This window comes from Pteropus medius, unplaced genomic scaffold (assembly GCF_902729225.1).
Source record: "Pteropus medius unplaced genomic scaffold, Ma_sr-lr_union100, whole genome shotgun sequence".
Lineage (NCBI taxonomy): Eukaryota > Metazoa > Chordata > Mammalia > Chiroptera > Pteropodidae > Pteropus > Pteropus medius.
The window spans coordinates 19306480-19324237 of record NW_024349803.1 but is presented as its reverse complement, the minus strand read 5'-3'; the positions used below and the strand labels follow the sequence as shown (position 1 = coordinate 19324237).

At 49.3% G+C, this 17758-nt stretch overlaps 1 protein-coding gene across 3 annotated transcripts in view; it reads left to right on the top strand.

Annotated features, from left to right (window-relative positions):
- SCAP (SREBF chaperone) overlaps positions 1 to 17758 on the top strand; it is a 56493-nt gene that overhangs the window by 23231 nt on the left and 15504 nt on the right. For all 3 annotated transcript variants that reach the window (XM_039837599.1, XM_039837598.1, XM_039837600.1), the window contains exons 2-3: positions 623 to 841; positions 11104 to 11233. In XM_039837599.1, coding sequence (XP_039693533.1) covers positions 720 to 841; positions 11104 to 11233 — 252 coding nt within the window. In that variant the 5' untranslated portion in view covers positions 623 to 719. The remainder of the gene's footprint in view (positions 1 to 622; positions 842 to 11103; positions 11234 to 17758) is intronic.

The window sequence follows — 17758 nt, the reverse complement described above, 5'->3', positions numbered from 1 at the left end:
TCTTGGGGACCAGGAGCAGAAACTTCCCCTTAACGCTGCCAGAGTGAGCTTCATTTCAGTCAGGGCCCCCGGCTTTTTGGTGTTCGTGTGTTGAGGGTTCGCGTGTTGAGGGTTCGCGTGTTGAGGGTTACCCGCCTGAACGTTCTTTATCAGTGAATCGCTGTGCAAGAATGTGTCTTTTGAGGGGTCAATCCTGTGTAAAGCTTTGTCTCAAGGATTTCCCTCAACATGGCGTGTGCACAGAGAAGGGTGGGGAGGGTGTCCAGAACACCCACTGGCAGAGAGCAGCTGAAGGTGATGTCTGTCACACATGTGTGCTTTTCTGTGCCATGTGTGAGAAAAATGCCCTCTCTGGAGAGTGGCCTGTTAGAAGTACCCCATGGGGAAGAGGGTCGAGCGTTTGATTCCAGAGCTAGAGGGGCAGTTTTTTGGCTTCTTTGGTTAGACTGGCTTGGAAACCACCATGGTCACCAGGAGTGACCGAGGTTGTGTGATCGGTGTCTCTGCACCTCGCCCAGAGGCATCTGAGCCATTTCCTGCCCACAGCGCGGCTACCTCCCTAGCAGCTCAGTGTGCAGAGCCAGGCGCTCCTTGCTAATTGGCTTTTTCCCCTTCTTGCCAGGTGCTGCAGATGGTGTCCGTGGTCAGTGCTGTCCATCGTGTGCCAGGCTGATCCATGGTCACTTTCCGGGATGGCAGCAAGGTGACTTCAGCTGAGGATGACCCTGACTGACAGGCTGCGTGAGAAGATATCTCAGGCTTTCTACAACCATGGGCTGCTCTGCGCATCCTACCCCATCCCCATCATCCTCTTCACGGGGCTCTGCATCTTAGCCTGCTGGTATGTTTCTGAGTTGCCCTGGATATGGTGGGCCTGTGTCTTGGGGCAACAGGTTTCCCCACCCTGGCTGCTCTGTAGTCCTTAGACTGTGTATGCTTCTTACACAGTAGAACTCGAGGCTCATTGGAGCTGCTGAGCATAGGGCCCTGGTCCCAGGTGTTTAGCCACTGAACTGAAGCAGTCCTGGCCCTGACTTAGTCACCAGATCGGTTTATGTCACTGGTAAACCATCTCAAAATAATGTTTAGACATTTCTAAGAAACTGTGAGGTAATTGAAAGGCACGTTTTTTAAAATTTTCCTTCTCAGCACTGGCGGTTTCTTGCTGGTATGGTAGCCTTTGAGCATTGCAAGGCAAAGTCTGTTTGAACAATTCGTTGGACTCCCTCTTGCAGGCTAACTGCAGAGACGTGGTTCTCTGCTCTCTAGTCACGTTCTGTGTCTCCTTCTGACCTCTTGTTTATCCTTGGGGCCTGCTGTGCACAGCAAGGACTGTCGTGAGAGCTGTAGCTGACCTCGTGCATGTCCGTCTTGCTGTCACACTGCCCCAAAGAATGATGACGAGGAGAGGCTTGATGTAAGATACCTGATGCCCCTTTGGCTCTGAAACACTGACAGCCATGAAAAGAGCCCACCTTATTGTCCTTGCCTCTGGAAAGAATTCTGGTTTCCAGATGCATCGTACGTTGCGTGTTTGTAGATGTTTTCAGTGCTGAGCTGGAAAGAGGATGCTTAGGCCTGAACTCGCTGTTCAGTTCAGTTGTTAATGATCCCAAGTTCTTCCCCAATTAGAACTAAAAAGATGAACACCATTTATTGAGAATTTCCTGCTGGTGCTTCAGGTATGTGATTAAATGTCTCATCAGTCCTCATAATAACCTTGGGAAGTGGTCTAGTTAAATTTCCTTTTAGCCAAGGGGGGATGCAGGGTTACAGACTGCTGGTCTTTACAATTGATGGGTAGGGAAACAGGTTCAAATCCAGGCCTAGGGATACTGGTGCCTGCAGCCATGGTGGCCTGTTACCCGGACTCTCCTCACTCTGGGTCAGTGTATTTGTACTGATATTTAAACTTGGTTAAATTGCGTTGTATGAGATAAGATACTTGTGACTGTGTCCTGTACTGATAAATCAGGAGGGCTCTGAGAACCCAGCTCTTGAGTTTGTTTTCTCTGAGATAAGTAACCCATCTCTCTCTTTAAAATCATACTTTGTAGGCCTGGCCTATACGTGGAGGCAGTGGTTCTCAAACCTGAGCTAGCGTCAGAGTCACCTGGAGGGCACAGCAAATGCGAACTGCTGGGCCCCCCTCAGAGCTCCTCATTAATCAGGTCTGGGATGGGCCTGAGAATTGGCATCTCTAACAAGCTTCCAGTCCTGGGTACCACATCCCGAGAACCCCTCGGCTGTGTCTTTCTTGAAAATTTCTCTGAAGTTCTACCATGTCTTAGTTAAAAATATTTTCTCTTGCATTTCAATTTCCAGAGAAGCAGTTTGTGGTGGCACTCAAGGTTATTATCATTCTTATTGCCTTTGTGGAGGGGGTGGGATTCAGCTCCCCCTCCACTAAATTCTCAGTTCCTCGATGGCCTCTTTCTTTGTGCCTTTGCACAGGGGAAGGTGGCAAGGTTAAATATGTGGTGGATGGATACCTCGAGTTCAGCTTGTGGTCTGCATGGCAGTTTGGGTTGAAGAAGTAGTTGTTGGGATTCCCCGTCCACAAAGACAACTCTAGCTACGGGAAGGGGAGGATGTTTCCTCTTTGCCGTCCATCTTCTGGGGGTTGAGTGTCACCGGCTGGCACAGGCAGCTTTCTGGACAGGGAATGCAGGCTGTGCATAGCAGCGGCTTGGGCACAATTGGCCTTATCTTTGAATGAATACTTTGATATCACACATGTGTTTCAAAACTGTCCTTGGATATATGACGGGGAGCCTTGGTATAGAAACTTCATGAGATGGCCAAGGTCTCCAGTACGGAGGACACGGCCTCGACTCAGTGAATCAGAATGGGATGGAGGGTTAGGGAAGAGGCGGACGTGATAATAATAGCAACCAGCGCAGCCCCAGCCGGCCTGATACGCACAGGCGCTCCAGGCGGGAGGCTCATCCTCACTGACCGCCGGCCTTGCAGGTCCTCCGGTGCTCACACATGGCACTTCATTTGGTTGCCTGTCATCCTTGGAGGTGCTCGTTACTCCCTAGATCTTTTAAAGATGACGGAACAGGCGTGGAGAGCTAGTAGGTGGTAAGCGCTGCCGCTGGCAGGTCCGTGTGGCACTTGAGTCTGTACCGTGTCCACTTAGCCCGTTGGTAGGAACTTTATGAGGAGCATTGTTTGGTGCTGATCCTGTTCTCGTGAGGTGTGAGCTCCTGGAACGAGAAGCGGGAGGCAGGGTCTCAGCCGCAGTGGGCCAGGTGCAGGGCTTGGCAGGATCTTCCGGCATAGAGCAGAGATGCTTTGTGAGGCTGTGGCCCCACGTAACAGAAATGAGGCGAGAGCGTCAAGCTGGATTTGAGAGCCACCTCGGGAAGATGGCTAAAACACGTGCCAAGCCTTGTGTCGCGCTGGCGATGCAGAGCACAGCCCTTCCCCTCAGCGCCCTCAGTCTCAGCCCGAGACAGACAGTTGCTGTGCCATCGGATGTCATGCACGGCAGATGGGACGTAGCCTTAATGCAAAAGGACCAATGTCAGGGTGGCTTCCTGGGGGGAGAACACCTGGGCGGGAAGAGTGAGTGGTGTCATCCTCACCTCCTTTCCTATTCATGGTCATGGTCATGGTCATTCAGCTCTCTGCTCCCACAGCTAAAGGACAGGGAGGGTCACACCCTGGCCTGCCCCTCTGAGAACCTGCTGCATCCCGTGGTCCCGCCCTCTGACGGCACTATGCTTTCCTCTTGTCTTTGCAATCCTGTTTTTCTTTAAAGAAAAAATCCAGCCTCTACGATCACATTCTTAGTGCTGTGTACTCACTTTCCAAAACCAGTACTTTTGTCATGTGATCTTAAAGGAGTTTTTAAAAACTTTCCTCAAAATCTGAATGGCTTAGGAAAAGTTTCCCAAGGTAAGATGAAGTCTCCTGGCTTCCAGAGACGATAAAGGTTGTGTCAGAGCATCCTCAGATCCCGGGCCGTCATGGCCAGGAGACCAGGGTCGTGGACCCAGAGCACAGGCCTCGCCATCCCCTCCTGCCAGGGCGGCTCTTCCATCCAGAGCGGCTCGCCCTCTGCAGAGCCTCAGGCTGCCTGCAGCAGGCGGTGTGGGCAACAGACAGCCCTGAGTAGTTTCATTAGCCCCCTAGGTTCCACTTAATTGCTTACCTTTTATTGTCCCAGGAATTAGAGACTTGTTCATCTTGAACCCAGGACTGTTGCTCTTGACCTCCTTGTTCAGACCTAGCAGCTGCCTGCGCTGTAGACCCCGCCCATCACCACGGGAGCACCCTGGGAGCAGTGAATGCTCTTTCCTTTGGGAAAAGTTGATGAATCTTGTAGCAAGTAGGGATTGTGGCAGGAGGAGTCTGTTTACCGTTCCTAGAGGATAGGCCACCAGGCCCGAAGTACGACCCAGCAGCTGCCCAGTGAGACGGGTGCTGTGGCTCCGGCCCTGCCCTGGCGTGAAGGAAGAGTGCCTGGGTGCCAGGCTAGCTGGACTCCCTGTGTGCAGGTCAGAGGTTAATGGGAGTGTCACTGAGTCACTTGTAATTCCACAGCCTGCAGCTCGTGGTTACAGAGGCGGATTTTAACTTGGAGAGCAAGTCGGAGTCATGAGGCCATTCTAAAGCTCCTGAAGGGTGATAATCCGCAACTTGTGTGGGTGTTCGAGAACAGACGTGGCCCCTTTCCTCCTCCTCCTCCTCCTCCTCCTCCTCGGGAGGAGAGCAGTACCTTCAGGCTGAGGCAGAACCTCTCAGTTATAGCGACCTCGCTTCTCAGCCTCTCTCCCTGTCTGCCCACATCTCAGGTTCCCTGTGATCACCATGGCCCCTCTGGGGGGACATACACACCAGGGACTGTGTAACAGGGTCCCTCTTTCTGTGCCCACGTGGCCACTCCTTAGACGCATATTCTCTTTTTCGTGAACAAGAAAGAAATCTAAGTAGCCGAAGCCTGCCTGCGCCTGTGCCGTGGAGAGCCAGACTGGATAGCTGAGAAGAAAGCAGAACGCGAAAGCACCATTGACCTCTGCCCGAGAGCCTAGCCTCAGAGCCCAGAGGACCCGTCCCAGGGCACTGCCCTGTTCAGCATTTCAAAGCCAGAGGCTCCCCTAGCACATGTTACCCTTGGCCTCACAAACAAGCTCAGGAAAAGCTTGGGAAAGCCTGTAGGAGAACAGAGACTCCTTTACCAGCCCAAATCTCCTTAAAGGAGATCGGGAGACTTCAGAAGTGACCCCTTCCAGTATTTCACTGCCCCACCCCTAGTCCTGGGTGGTTCTCTCCGGCAAGAGAAGACAGAACAGCTCCCACCCCTGCTGTCTCCAGAGAGGGGTCTCGTGCAGCATTTCTGCTGTCATTTCTGTGGTCGCTCATCACGTCTTCAGCGTCTCCTTAGCTCCCTACCACAGATGACCGAGATTGAGAATGGGAGCTGACGTAGAGCCAAGACCATCTACGTAATTTGTACGACCCAGTGCGACATGAAAACACAGAGCTGCTTATTCAAAGAGCAGGAGAAAAGTACTGTTAAAGTACTAAAATATGCCTGGATGAGTGAAAGGCTTGCCCCTGCCAGAATGCCCCTCAGATGTGCTATGGTGCTGCCAGCCTGGGATAAGGGACACAGCTGGGGTATGCACATCTGACCCCAGCCTGCCTTGTATATGCATTTAGGCCCCTGCCAGGAGGTGGCAGCAAATGGGGAAGTCCAGATCCCAGGATATGAGGTGGCAGGGAAGCTCGTGGTCAAGAACTTGTCTTGAGGAGGAGGGACCACATGTGAACCTACATGTGTGAATCTATACTCCAGACCCTCAGCATGCGCTCCACTGTGGTGGACTTCACTTACAAAACACGCACGTAAAGAGAAATTTATTGTGAATTCCCACATGACTACTGTAGGACATTAAACCTCAAGCGCCGGTCCCATCTGCACATGGGGTCCTGTGCAGTCACACAGGTCGCACACCCATAAAGCCAGCCTGGGTAGAGCATCCGGTAGATAAATAATGCATTTTTTTAACATCTTCCACGTGACTGGTGGTGGGGATGCAGAAATTCAAATGGCGTGTCCCCTTCCTACATTTCTTATACATTTGTTATGTTAATCAAGCAGACGAATAGGAGTCTAAGAGATCAGTGTTTGCTGGCCAGGCTGGGAGAACAGAGAAGTGCCTCGCTGCCTAGGGGCGGAGGAGCAGAGAGGCAGTGTTGCCTTGAAGGATAAGCAGGAATTTGCTTCGGAATTGAGAGTAGGGGAGCGTTTTAGTTGAGACGAGAGGATCTGAGTACATGTAGCTTGTGTGTAAGATGAAATGAACACTGGCAGGGAGGTGGGAATTGAGATGGAAGGGAAGGCAGTCATCCAGTAAGTGGCCACCACGGGCAGCTGAGAGTAATCCCACCGCGGGACGCTGGCAGTGCAGGACGCTGCCACAGAGCGCACCCCCTGAGGGTCTGTGCAGGGGACAGCAGACGCTTTCCTGAAAGAAAAGTGTGTGGGCGTGTGGAAGGGGGCGAATCGCAGTTCCACATCTAATTGGGAGATGAGGAAGTGATTTCGGGTAGAAGCAGGAAGCCTGGCGAGGCTGGTGCATTACTCCAGATGAGAGCTGACGGGTGCTCAGTCTACATGGCCGCCCTGGAGGTGGTGAGATGTGGCTGAGTGTGGATCAATAGCTGACCCTTGAATAACACAGGGGTCGGGGCACCTTGCAGTCACAAATGGGCATGTAACTGCAGTCGGCCCTCCGTATACGCGGATTCCCAGCGGTGGAGTTGACCCTTGAACACGGGTTTGAACTGGATGGGTCAACTGAAAAAGAATCACATCTAAGTGGACCTGTGCAGCTCAAACCCATGTTGTTCAAGGGTCAGCCGTATTTTGAAGGCGGAGCCCTCAGGATTTTCTGAGGACCAGATGTGGGGTGTGAAAGAGATGTCAAGATCAAAGCGCTGGGCCCAGCAGCCGGATGGCGGAACTGAGACAGGAGAGGCGGGGGAGGGTGTGCAGACCTGCTCGTGTGCTCAGCCCTTATCAGATCAGAGTAAGCCAAGATCTGATCTGGTCATAGGCATGAGTTTTGCGGAAGCGATATGGGAGTGGGTGGTCGAAATCCCCAGACGGCTGCTTTTTTTTTAAATGTCTAGTCTTTTTTCTGACTTTGGAAAAGCGAGTGTTTTCTGCAAATTCCTTGACACTTTTCTTCCACACTTGCTTTATTGTCTAGAACTGTGAATAGTGATTATTACTCCACATTTTATATTTTTGTAGAATCTTTTTCTTGGTTTTTCTTTTGCCTATGTTAAAAAGAATATATGGCTTAAATTTTTAAACAAATCAGAAACGTAATACGAGGTAGTCTAGTGAGACATTAAGATCACATGAACAGACTCGAGGGCCAGACCTGTGTTCGCATAGTGGTTCTGTCCCTTTCTAGTGGGGATATAGCCTCTGCTTGCCTCATTGGGGTATGGTCAGGCTTTAGTGGGCAAATAGATAGAAGGCACTGGATTGGTGCCTGGCACGTAGTCGGTGCTCAGTGAGAGTTAGAAACTGTCGCCGTCGATACAGAAACAGGCCGACTGTCAATGTTAGGAACCATGGTAGAGGGAATATGGGACACTCTGGCAGCTCTTAGGAGGAGGGGCCCCAGCCCTAACTTAGGGAAAGGGAAAGACTTCCTGTGGCAGGTGATCTGACAGCTGAAGCCTTGGAGAGAGTTACCTAGGGGAACAATGGGCAAGGGTGTCTGGTGCACGCAGAGCCTCCGAAGCAAGTCCCACACCTGACTGGGAGACAGGGAGTTGTGTGTGGGCTCCAGGGCAAGGCTGGAGAAGGACTGTGAGCCATTTTAAACATTTTAAGGCCTGTGGACTTTTTCCTAAGAGACTTAATCCTAAGAAAGTGGATGCTCAGGAGTGTGCTGCCCTTCTGCCGGAATGTGTAGACTCCTGGAATTCACAGATGTTTTTAATATTTTAAATCTTGAGCCACAGGCTGCCTTTAGCTTAGTCAGTGTGTTTTGAGTGGAAAGTGAATGTAGATAAGGAAATTGTCCCGCCTGCCTTCATCTTACAGTGCAGCTGAAGCTCCAGCAGTCTTAGCTCTGGGTCCTGTTACTCCTCTCTGCACTCAGCCTGGGGGTCAGCCCGTGCTTTGCGTGGCGCTTTGCCCCGCAGAACCTCAGCTAAGTCCAGAGACAGTCCTTACCTTCGAACAGCTGAACTTTGGCTTTCAAAAGCAGCAAGAGAGAAGCAACTCTTCTCATACAAGGGATTCTCAAAAAGTTTAGCAGCCGATTGCTCCTTAGAAACTGCTGAGGCCAGAAGGCAGTGGGATAATGGATTGAAAGTCCTGAATGAAAAAAAAGGAACCTCAACAAAGAGTTCTGTATTCTACAATAGTATTCTTCAGTAATGAAGGAGAAATTAAGATATTTCCTGATAAACAAGAGCTAGGGGAATTTGTTACCAGTGGACCAGCTATACAGGAAACATTAAAGAAGTCCTTCAGGCTGAAATGAAAGGACATTAGAAAGTCATTTGCAGCCATAAGAAAAATAAACACTAGTAAAGGTAACCAGTTTATTGTGCTTTTTGCGTGGTATGTAACTTCTTTCTTTGTCTTTTGTGTTTTAAAAGGCAAATGCATTAAACAGTAATGTGTTAATGGGCATGCAGTATTTAAAGTATAATCTGTGACAATAACTATATAAGAGGGGAGAGGCAAAGATATATAGCAACAGAGTGTTTGTATACTATTGAAATTTAGCTTCTCAGACTGAGTAATTTCAGTTGTCTTATTTTCAAGGTCGCCGAATCCTTTCTTCTGCCTGCTCAAATCTGCTGTTGGACGCCTCTATAACACTATTTAATCCAGGTTGTTATAAATTGTTAGTAATTGTAATCTGCAAGCTAACCACTAAGGGAATAACTTACAAAGTATGCAGAAAAGGAAAGAAGAGGGCATCAAAGTGGCACAGTACAGGATGCAACCAAATCAACCAAATACCAAAAAAAGGCAGCAGTGCCTCGAGGAATTGAGGGCCAAAAATCATATAGGACATACAGACAACAACTACATGGTATAAGCAAATCCTTCCTTATTAGTAATCACATTGAATATAAGTGGGTTAAAGTCTTCTTCTATTAAAAGACAGAGATTGACAGATTAGATTAAAAATGACGGAATTCATCTGTATGCTGTCTGCAGTCCATCTGCATGCTCTCTACTAGAAACTTCAGCTATACCCTACACTTCAGATGTAAGAACACAAAGAGGTTGGAAGTAAAAGGATAGGGAAAGATATTTCATGCTAGACAGTAACCAAAAGAGAGCTGGAGTGGCTCTGTCATTATCGGACAACATTAAAAAGGTCATAAGAGACAAAGAAGGACATTGTATACTGACCGATAAATGCTTTAGTACAGCAAGATGATATAATAATTATAAACGTATACGTCACAACAGAGCCCCGAAATAAACGAAGCAAAAAATGGGCCGATTGAAATGAGAAACAGAGAATTCAGCAAGAACAGTTGGAGACTTCAATATTCCACTTTTGATAATGGATGGGCAAACCAGACGTGACCAGTAAGGAGATGGAGGACTTGAGCAACATTGTGAACCATTTGGACCTGACATACGTACAGACACCCCACCTAACAACGGCAGAATACATATTTTTCTCAAGGGAACCTGGAACATTCTCCAGGATAGACTGTATGGTAGGCCACAAGCAATTCTTAATAAATTTTAAAAGACTGAAATCATACAGAGTATCTTTTCCAGTTGTTGTGGAAGGAAAGTAAAAATCAATAATAGAAGGAAAATTCACAAATATATGGAAATTAGAAAATACCGTGAGATGACGAAAATAACACAATATACCATAACTTAGAGGTGCAGTGAAAGTAGTACCAAGAGGGAACTTTATGACTGAAAAGGACTCGGGACTCATGTTTACAGTACATGGAGAACTATAAGTCAACAAAAAGACACTTGTCCTAATTTGAAAAATATTCAGAAGAATTGGAGCTTCGCAAAAGAGGATCTATCCAAATGGCCAATAAGAATATGAAAGAATTTTCAGCATTGTTTGTTACATATTGAAACCACAGAGACATACCACTCCCTCTGGCTCTAAATGAGTACAGTTCATTGGACTGACGGTATCAACAGGTGGCCAGGATTTGGAGCAGTTGGAACTCCCATCACACTGCTGGTGGGGACATAAAAGTTTGTACAGTTACTTTAGAAAACTGGTATTATCTACAAAAGCTAAGCATATATTTATTCTATAACCCAGAAATTTCGTTCGAGGAATATACCTAACAGAAATGAGTGCTTTTGGCCAACAAAAGCCATACGTAAAAGCAGTCATAATAATAGCTCATACCGGAAACAGCCACGTGCTCCTCAAGTAGAGAAATGGACCGTGATGTATTCATTCGGTGGAATAGTGTGTATCTGTGGGAAAGATTGACCTGCCGCACGCGGCACTGTGGACGTGCCCAGCAGTTGGACTGGCAGTGAAAGCAGCTGGTCACAAAAGAGCGCAGGGGAGTCAGCGATTTCACTTATGAGCCATTCACATACGGGCAAAACTCACTGGTCAGAATTTCTAACAGTGGTTTAGGGGGTGCTCTTCCCTGGGCGGAGGTGCACAAGGCTGCCTTCAGAATTTCCAGAAATCTTCTATAGCTTGATCTAGATAGTGGTTACAGAGGTGTATGCATCTGTAAAAATTCACTGCTCTGTATGCTTAAGATTGGTGCATTGTGCTATCTAAAAGTGAATTCTCAATTAAAAATGAAGTTTTTAAAAAATGAGACCTGAAACAAAATGCACATCCATTTTCCAGCTGTTTTATGTAAGGCCAGGGCGTTTCCTTTGTGTGGGGTGAGGCCACTGACGCCGTTGAGCGTGGTCTGGTGTAAACCGCAGCCTCCGTGCGTTCCACAGTTTTCACGATCTGTCCCTTAAAATTGGAAGAGCTGCTGCAGTTTTATGGTTCTAACGTTTTGTGCGTTTGTGCATTCCTGGCGGCCACTGCATCTGCCACCTTGTCCTCACTCGTCTCTCCTTCTTGTTCATCCCAGCTGCCCACTGCTGAAACTCCCCTTGCCGGGGACAGGACCCGTGGAGTTCACCACCCCAGTGAAGGACTACTCGCCCCCGCCTGTGGCCTCTGACCACAGACCAGGAGACCCTAATGAGCAGCCGGAGTGGGTAGGTGCCCAGCCTGTCCCTGAGGAGAGCTCCAGGGGTCGGCCGATGCCAGGGCTCTGTGAGTGACAGGTGGTCAGCTCTTGATTGGTGAATACAGTGCTCGCTTCAGCAGCACATACATTAAAATTGGTGAATACGTGTACTTGAACAGCTTTACAGAGACACCAGAAATATTGTTATACATTTAATGAATAATCTGTTTTAAAAGGAAACACCAAGTGACGAAGAAGTGTGACCGTCCTAAAAAAAAACAGGGGTCTGTGGTGTCATAGCTGTGGCCAGCTGGGTCTGGGTTCATACCTTGGCGGCCCCCGCACAGCGGACAGGTGCTGGGCAGTGCCCTGCTAACAGGCCATGTCCTGCTTGCCCTGCGAGGTCATGAGAACCAGTGAACAACCCTAGAGAATGTTCTGTCATCAGAGTCCCTACACCATCTGATATTTGCAGTGTGCACCTACTTTTTTCAGATCTGTTGGGTCCTGTTTTATTCTTACAACCAGGTAAAAAGCACAGCATTGCTGTTTTTTAAAAATCTCTCTTACAGTTTAGAAAGCTGGCACCCAGAGTGACGAAGTGCCTCAGTTACTAGGCTTACGTGGGGTCAGCACTGGATTAGGGCCCCAGGCCTGCTGACCCTGAGCCCACTGCAGCTTCCGGACGGTGCTGTTCTCAGTTGACTGTCACTGAGCTGAGCACTGATGCAAATGAGGACGGAACGGCGGGCCTCAGGTGCAGGCCCTAGCTCGCCGTAACTCTGGACTCGGTGTGATTAGCTCGTCTGAAGCTTTTACCTGCCAGGTAACAGACCAAGCACTTCCTGCACGTGCCATGCTTTGGTCCATCAGACTGGTGCGGCACTCGCCAAGTCTCTTGTTGGGGAGGAGAAGCAAAGCTCGGGACTGAGCTCTTCCGCGCCCCGACCTTCCCTCTGGCACATCCCTTCCTGTTTCCTTTTCGGGTAAGGTAGCAGCCAGGTAACTTGTCATCAGCTTGGCTCTACCGTTGCTGAAACAGAGATGGAACCGGTGAGATAGGTACGTGTTAAGTTACACGTGGTGTCAGTGGGAAGTACACAGTTGGGCTTAATGGGACTCTGTCCTTGAAGGCCAGAGGGAGCATGGTCTGATGCTGGCAGAAACCAGTTCTATAACCATGTCGCAGCTTGACCTGGGCTCACCGTAGCACCTTGGTTCAAATCTTTTACCTTCATTAACCTCTTGATGCAGTTTTACCACATAATGGAAGTGATGGCTTCTGGTCACTTGGGGGTTACTTGTGTGTGAGTTCTTTAACCTTCCCTAGTGCCCTTTGTCTGGGATGCGGATAGTAAGTGGGTGTACAAATTAACTTGAGGGCTTAGGAATCAGAGGAGTGTCCATTTTCTCACGTTCTGATTGGAGCCCCCGTCCCTTGAAAGACCAAGGAGACCCAGGCCTCGGTTCAGTCACCTGTTGTCATGCAGCTCAGCAGTCAGTCACCTCATGTCCATTGACTCTGTGATAAAGACACAGGTCAGTGATACAGGGATGGTAAGGACCACTCTAGTTATAAGAAACAGAAAACTCAACCCAAACCAGAGTGAGCAAAAAAAGGAGTGTTTGGGGTCGTATAACTCACAGCCAGGGGCAAGGCCAACTCAGGGAAACCTGGTTTGGGCCTCGAAGGAGTCCACGCCCCTCTCGGTCTGCCTCACGATGGCTCCTGCAGCTTCAACTCCATGTCCTTGCAACATACGGTCCAGTGGAGGACGAGCGAGTGCCCGTTTGGCTCCGAATGGAGTTATCTGCCTGTCCCTGTGCCAGATCCCATGGCTGAGAGGGGTGCTGTCGACTAGCTTCGTCACTAGGCTGAGAGAGAGAGGGTGGCTGCCAACAGACGGGTCGGCTCAGGCCCTGGGCAGCACAGCGCGGGCATCTCTGCCCCACTAAGGACCCAACGTCCTTCAGTCCTCCGTTCGTTCCTTCCTTCCCCACATGTTTATTGCACGTCTGCAGCAGTGTGTCTGGCAGGATGATGGGACATACAGCCTCACAGCTCCCAGGAGATCACAGTGCAGTTAGGAAGAAAAGACAAAGATGTCGTTTAAAATAAAGGCACTAAATGTCAAAGGGACACAGGAGCCAACTGGAAGAGCTCCCTGTAGCCAGTGCTGGAAAGAAAATATAGTTTGTAACAAAACAAAGTAGCATTGATTACAACCCAAAGTGTAAAAGAATGATGAGTCCATGTGACTGAATAAGTAAATGAGGAGTGAAAAATTCTAAATAATTTATGTAGATACTTTGCCCTCAGGGAGGTGGAATATGATGCCTTTTCCTTAAGTGTGAGCTGTGTGTAGTGACTTCCTTTCAAAGAGTACTGTGTGGGGGGCTAGGAAAGTCACTTTACAGTGCAGAGCAAGCTGGTCAGGGTCAACATCGACAACAATGAATCGGGTTGATAGTACATACCGTGATGTGTGGCAGGAAGGGCGCTTCGCTTCTGTGGTCTTTCTCCCCAAAATCGAGAACCCCATTCTAACGAGAAAAACAGAAGACGAATCCCAGCTGAGGGACTTTCGATATGATACCTGACCAGCACTCCTCAACACGGTCAAGGTCACCAGAAACAAGGAGCGGCTGGGGTACTGTGTCTGAGGAAAACTTAAGGGGACCAGATTGGTTTCGTTTTTCCCTAACATCTTTTTTCTCTCCCAAGATCTCATCCTGGGTCACACCTTGTATTTAGCGGGTACGTCTCCTGAGGCTACTCTTGGCTATGAGTTTCCGTGTTTTTGGCGACTGTGACCGTGTCGAGGAGAACTGGTCAGGTCTTTTGTAGAGGTACCCTCAGCTGAGATCTGTCTTTCCGTAGATTAGACTGGGGTATGGGTTTTGGGAAGGGAGACTGTAGAGCTGGACTGTTGTTCTTTTCACACCCATCAATATCCTAAATTATTTTTAAAGTTTCCATACACTAAGGTTCAGTCTTCTGTAAAGTTTTTGGTACCATCAGGTGTTTAAAGTCTTTCTGATAGATGAATAGAGAAGTCTCGTTGTGGTTGGAATTTGCATTCCCCAGATGACTGAGTCAAGCACTTACCGTATGTGTGTGTCTTCCTTTGTGATGTCTGTGTTTAAATGTTTGCCCATTTTGAATTGAGTGTTGATTTTTTTTTTGAATCATAATTCTTTCTGCATGTTGGAGTTGACTCTTACTATATATTTCTCCATCTCCCTGTTTCCTGAGGTTTTCCCACCAGGGGCCTGACAGCTGCACCCTGCAGTTGTGTTTTTGTGTGTCCTCCAAGGAGGACTCAAGTCAATCTGCCAGGCCTTCGCATCCCGAGTTGGGCCCATCCCGTGTTGGAGTCACTGTGGTCAGTGGCCTCGTGGGCTTGGGGGAGGGCAGTTCCCTCTGGGAAGAGGAACGTTTTTACGAGAGGAAGAGAAGAGCAGAGCAGAGATAGACTTCCCGTTTCCCAGGTGTATGACCTTGGCATGTTACTCAACACCTTTGCACCTTAGTTTGGGGATAAGAATTATGCCTAGTTATACATTATCGTAGGGTTAAGCGAAAGAATGCAAAGGTTCATTTAGTGCAGGGCTTAGACCATCATTTGCATTCCACGAATGTTTGTGGTTATCACCATTGTCATTGTTATCATTGATCAGGTCTGCCAAAGCAGAGAGGAGAGGAACAAAGCTTATGCTTGCACTGCCCTTGGGTGTGCACCAGACATGTACTCCTCCTTGTCCTTCACCCCGTCAGCTCAGACGTCACTCTCTCCAGGAAGCCTTCCCCAGCTCTGCTGCAGACGTGTACCCTGCTTCTGCTCTGTGCTCTGTATTGTGACACAGTTGAAGTCATGTTTTATTCAAATTCGTGTAGTCTGATGTTTTGCACACAGATACTCAGAGATGTTTCTTGCTGAACAAAGGAATAGCACGGTTTATTCAAGAGACGGGGAGTCTGAAGTGAAGCCTTTTTCTTGGAGCACAGTGGGTGATGAGGTAGAGGTGGGACCAAGTTGAATCCTGGACTGTGGAGTCTGGACTTTAATTCTGCAGGCAGTGAGAAGCTGTTCCATGAAAGTCATGATAAGAAGATCTGTCTTATTGAACTTGGAGCCTGAGATACTCGCGCCCAGGAGAAGAGTGGGGGGGGAGGAGGGAGTCTGAAAGAGGGGCAGGGATTGATCCTAAGGAGATGCCAAGTCCAGTTTTAATAGTTTCAAGACCAAATGATGCAACTAGATATAGCTAAGATGTTTTTGGCCAGACGCTTCCCTAGATGGCTACACGTGTTGTTTTGTTTGGTCCCCCTGGTGATCTGGTGAGGTTGAAGGTTCTTTCTTCCCCGCTCCCCCCCACTCCACACACACACAGTGAGTAAGAGAGGCCTGGAGAGTGTTGAGACCCTTGTCCAAGGCACATAGCCAGGCGTGCAGCTGGAAGTTGAATCCGGGTGGGTCCCCTGAGCCTGCCCTTCCCAGCACACCACATCCCCTTGCCTGCCCAGAGCTAGAGGACAAGGAGCAGGAGCCCTGTCTTCCGGGCGTCCTCTGTGTCTTGTTCTGAAGGGAGCCCCAGTGTGTATGGATGGAAAGGTAAAATGCCCAGGGCTCTAGGTTGCTCCATCTAAATGCGAAGGAAGGATTATGTTTTTTTTTTTAAAAAACAAGCCTGAGTTCTCCTGTACTGGCCCACCTACCCTGGACAGGTCACCCCAAAAACCTGACGCTCACACCCAGCTTACAGGTCCACAGAGGCGGCATGCCTTCCAGGGCCAGCATCACAGTGTTCGTGTGGGCTGTCTGAGCTTGGACGCGGAGTTTCCAAGGAGCCTTGGTCGCAGGCCTCACTGTGTGTGAACACCGTTGGCCAGAGACCCCTGGGGTCCCTAGGACCTCAGCTTCTCCCCTGCGTTGCTTGTTCTGGGCCTTTCCATTGTGTCCTGTTTTCCATGGGAACTCACATGGTTTAGAAAGACCCAGGTAGGTTGGCTGTAGAAAAAAAAATCAGGCTTGGGCTTTGGGCAGCTCTGGGCTTTAATCCTGGCCCTGCTGTCCATCAGCTCTGTGTCCTTGGACACAGCCCTTTATCTCTCTCAGCCTTGGGTTTTTATCTGGGTCCTGTCGTTCAGGGTCTGTAACAAGCTGCAGTCAAGGTGTCGGCCAAGGCCGCGGTCCTCTCAGCCAACTGGGAGGATCTGCGGCCAAGCTCCTTCGGGGCCGGTGGCCGCAGGCTCCTTCTGGGCCACTCCTCTGGGACTCTGCTCCTCACCGGGTGCTGGCCGAAGGTCCCCTCCAGTCATTGCCACATAGAACTTTCTGGAGCAGCTCATGGTAGTGCCGACTTCATCAGAGTGGTGGCTCCAAAAAAGGGGGCGGAGGTAGAGTCATTATCTTCTTTTTCCTTCCAATTTTTTTTTTTTTATTGTGGCAAAATACCTGCAGTGTAAAATTTATCACCTTAACCGTTTTTACGTGCATGCTCAGCGGTATTAACGACACTCACGTTGTTGCGTAGCCATCACCAGCATCCGTCCTCACAGCTCCCTTCATCTTGTAAAACGGAAGCCCTGTCCCCATTTCCCCTCCCCCAGTCCCTGGCAGCCACCATTCTGCTTTCTGTCTCTGTGAACTCACACGAGCGGAATCGTACAGTCGTTTAGTTGTGACTGGCTTATTTCACTTAGTGTGATGTCCTCATGGATTATAGTCTTTCGTAACCTAATCTCAGAAATGGCATCTCATCACTTTTGTTGTATTGTCTGTCAGAAGCAAGTCACCCGTCCAGCCGCCTCTCAAGGAGGAATTACAAGGGCGTGGGCACCAGGAGGTGGGGATCACGGGGGCCATGTTAGGAGACTGCCTGCCACAATGAGGAGTCTCCCCTCTGTGCCCAGGGGCATCTGGACTCCACTGGCCCTTATGCTTCCTCCGTCACCCACTTCAGATACGTGTCATCTCCGTTGCCATATCTGTTTCTCGAGTATCAGGAAGGGTCATGATAGGGCCCAGCACAGTGAGTGGTGGCTCCGCCCACGTCCCTGGCTACCATTTAGTGCCCGCCTGCCTGCTTTCCAGCCACCAGCATCTGCATCTCCTTTGTCCGAGGATTTCTGGCACAGAAGGCCTGAGAATCGTGCCCCGTAGGAGCAGCCCTCACCCATTAACTGCAGGAGTTGGTATGTAATACCTCAGCTCTGATCCGCAGGTGGGGTGACTTAGCTAAACCCAGTTATCCCCAGAGGTCACTTGCTCAGTAACACACCTTCATTTCTTTTTCCTGCTTCTGTCCCTCCTTTCCTCCTCGTGTTTCCTGCACCTCCCAAATAAACCACATGTCTTCGGGTCTACTGGGGAAACCCAAATGAGGATAGAATGATAGGTATTAGGCCAATGCCTGTTGAGTAAACCACTGTAAGGGGATTTTGATGCCTCGAAGAGGCACGTCTATTGGATATGACTTTGATAGTCATATCAAACGATGGCATCGAGATCTTGAAAGAGCTGGAAAGCTGTGGGACAGCTGCCTGGCG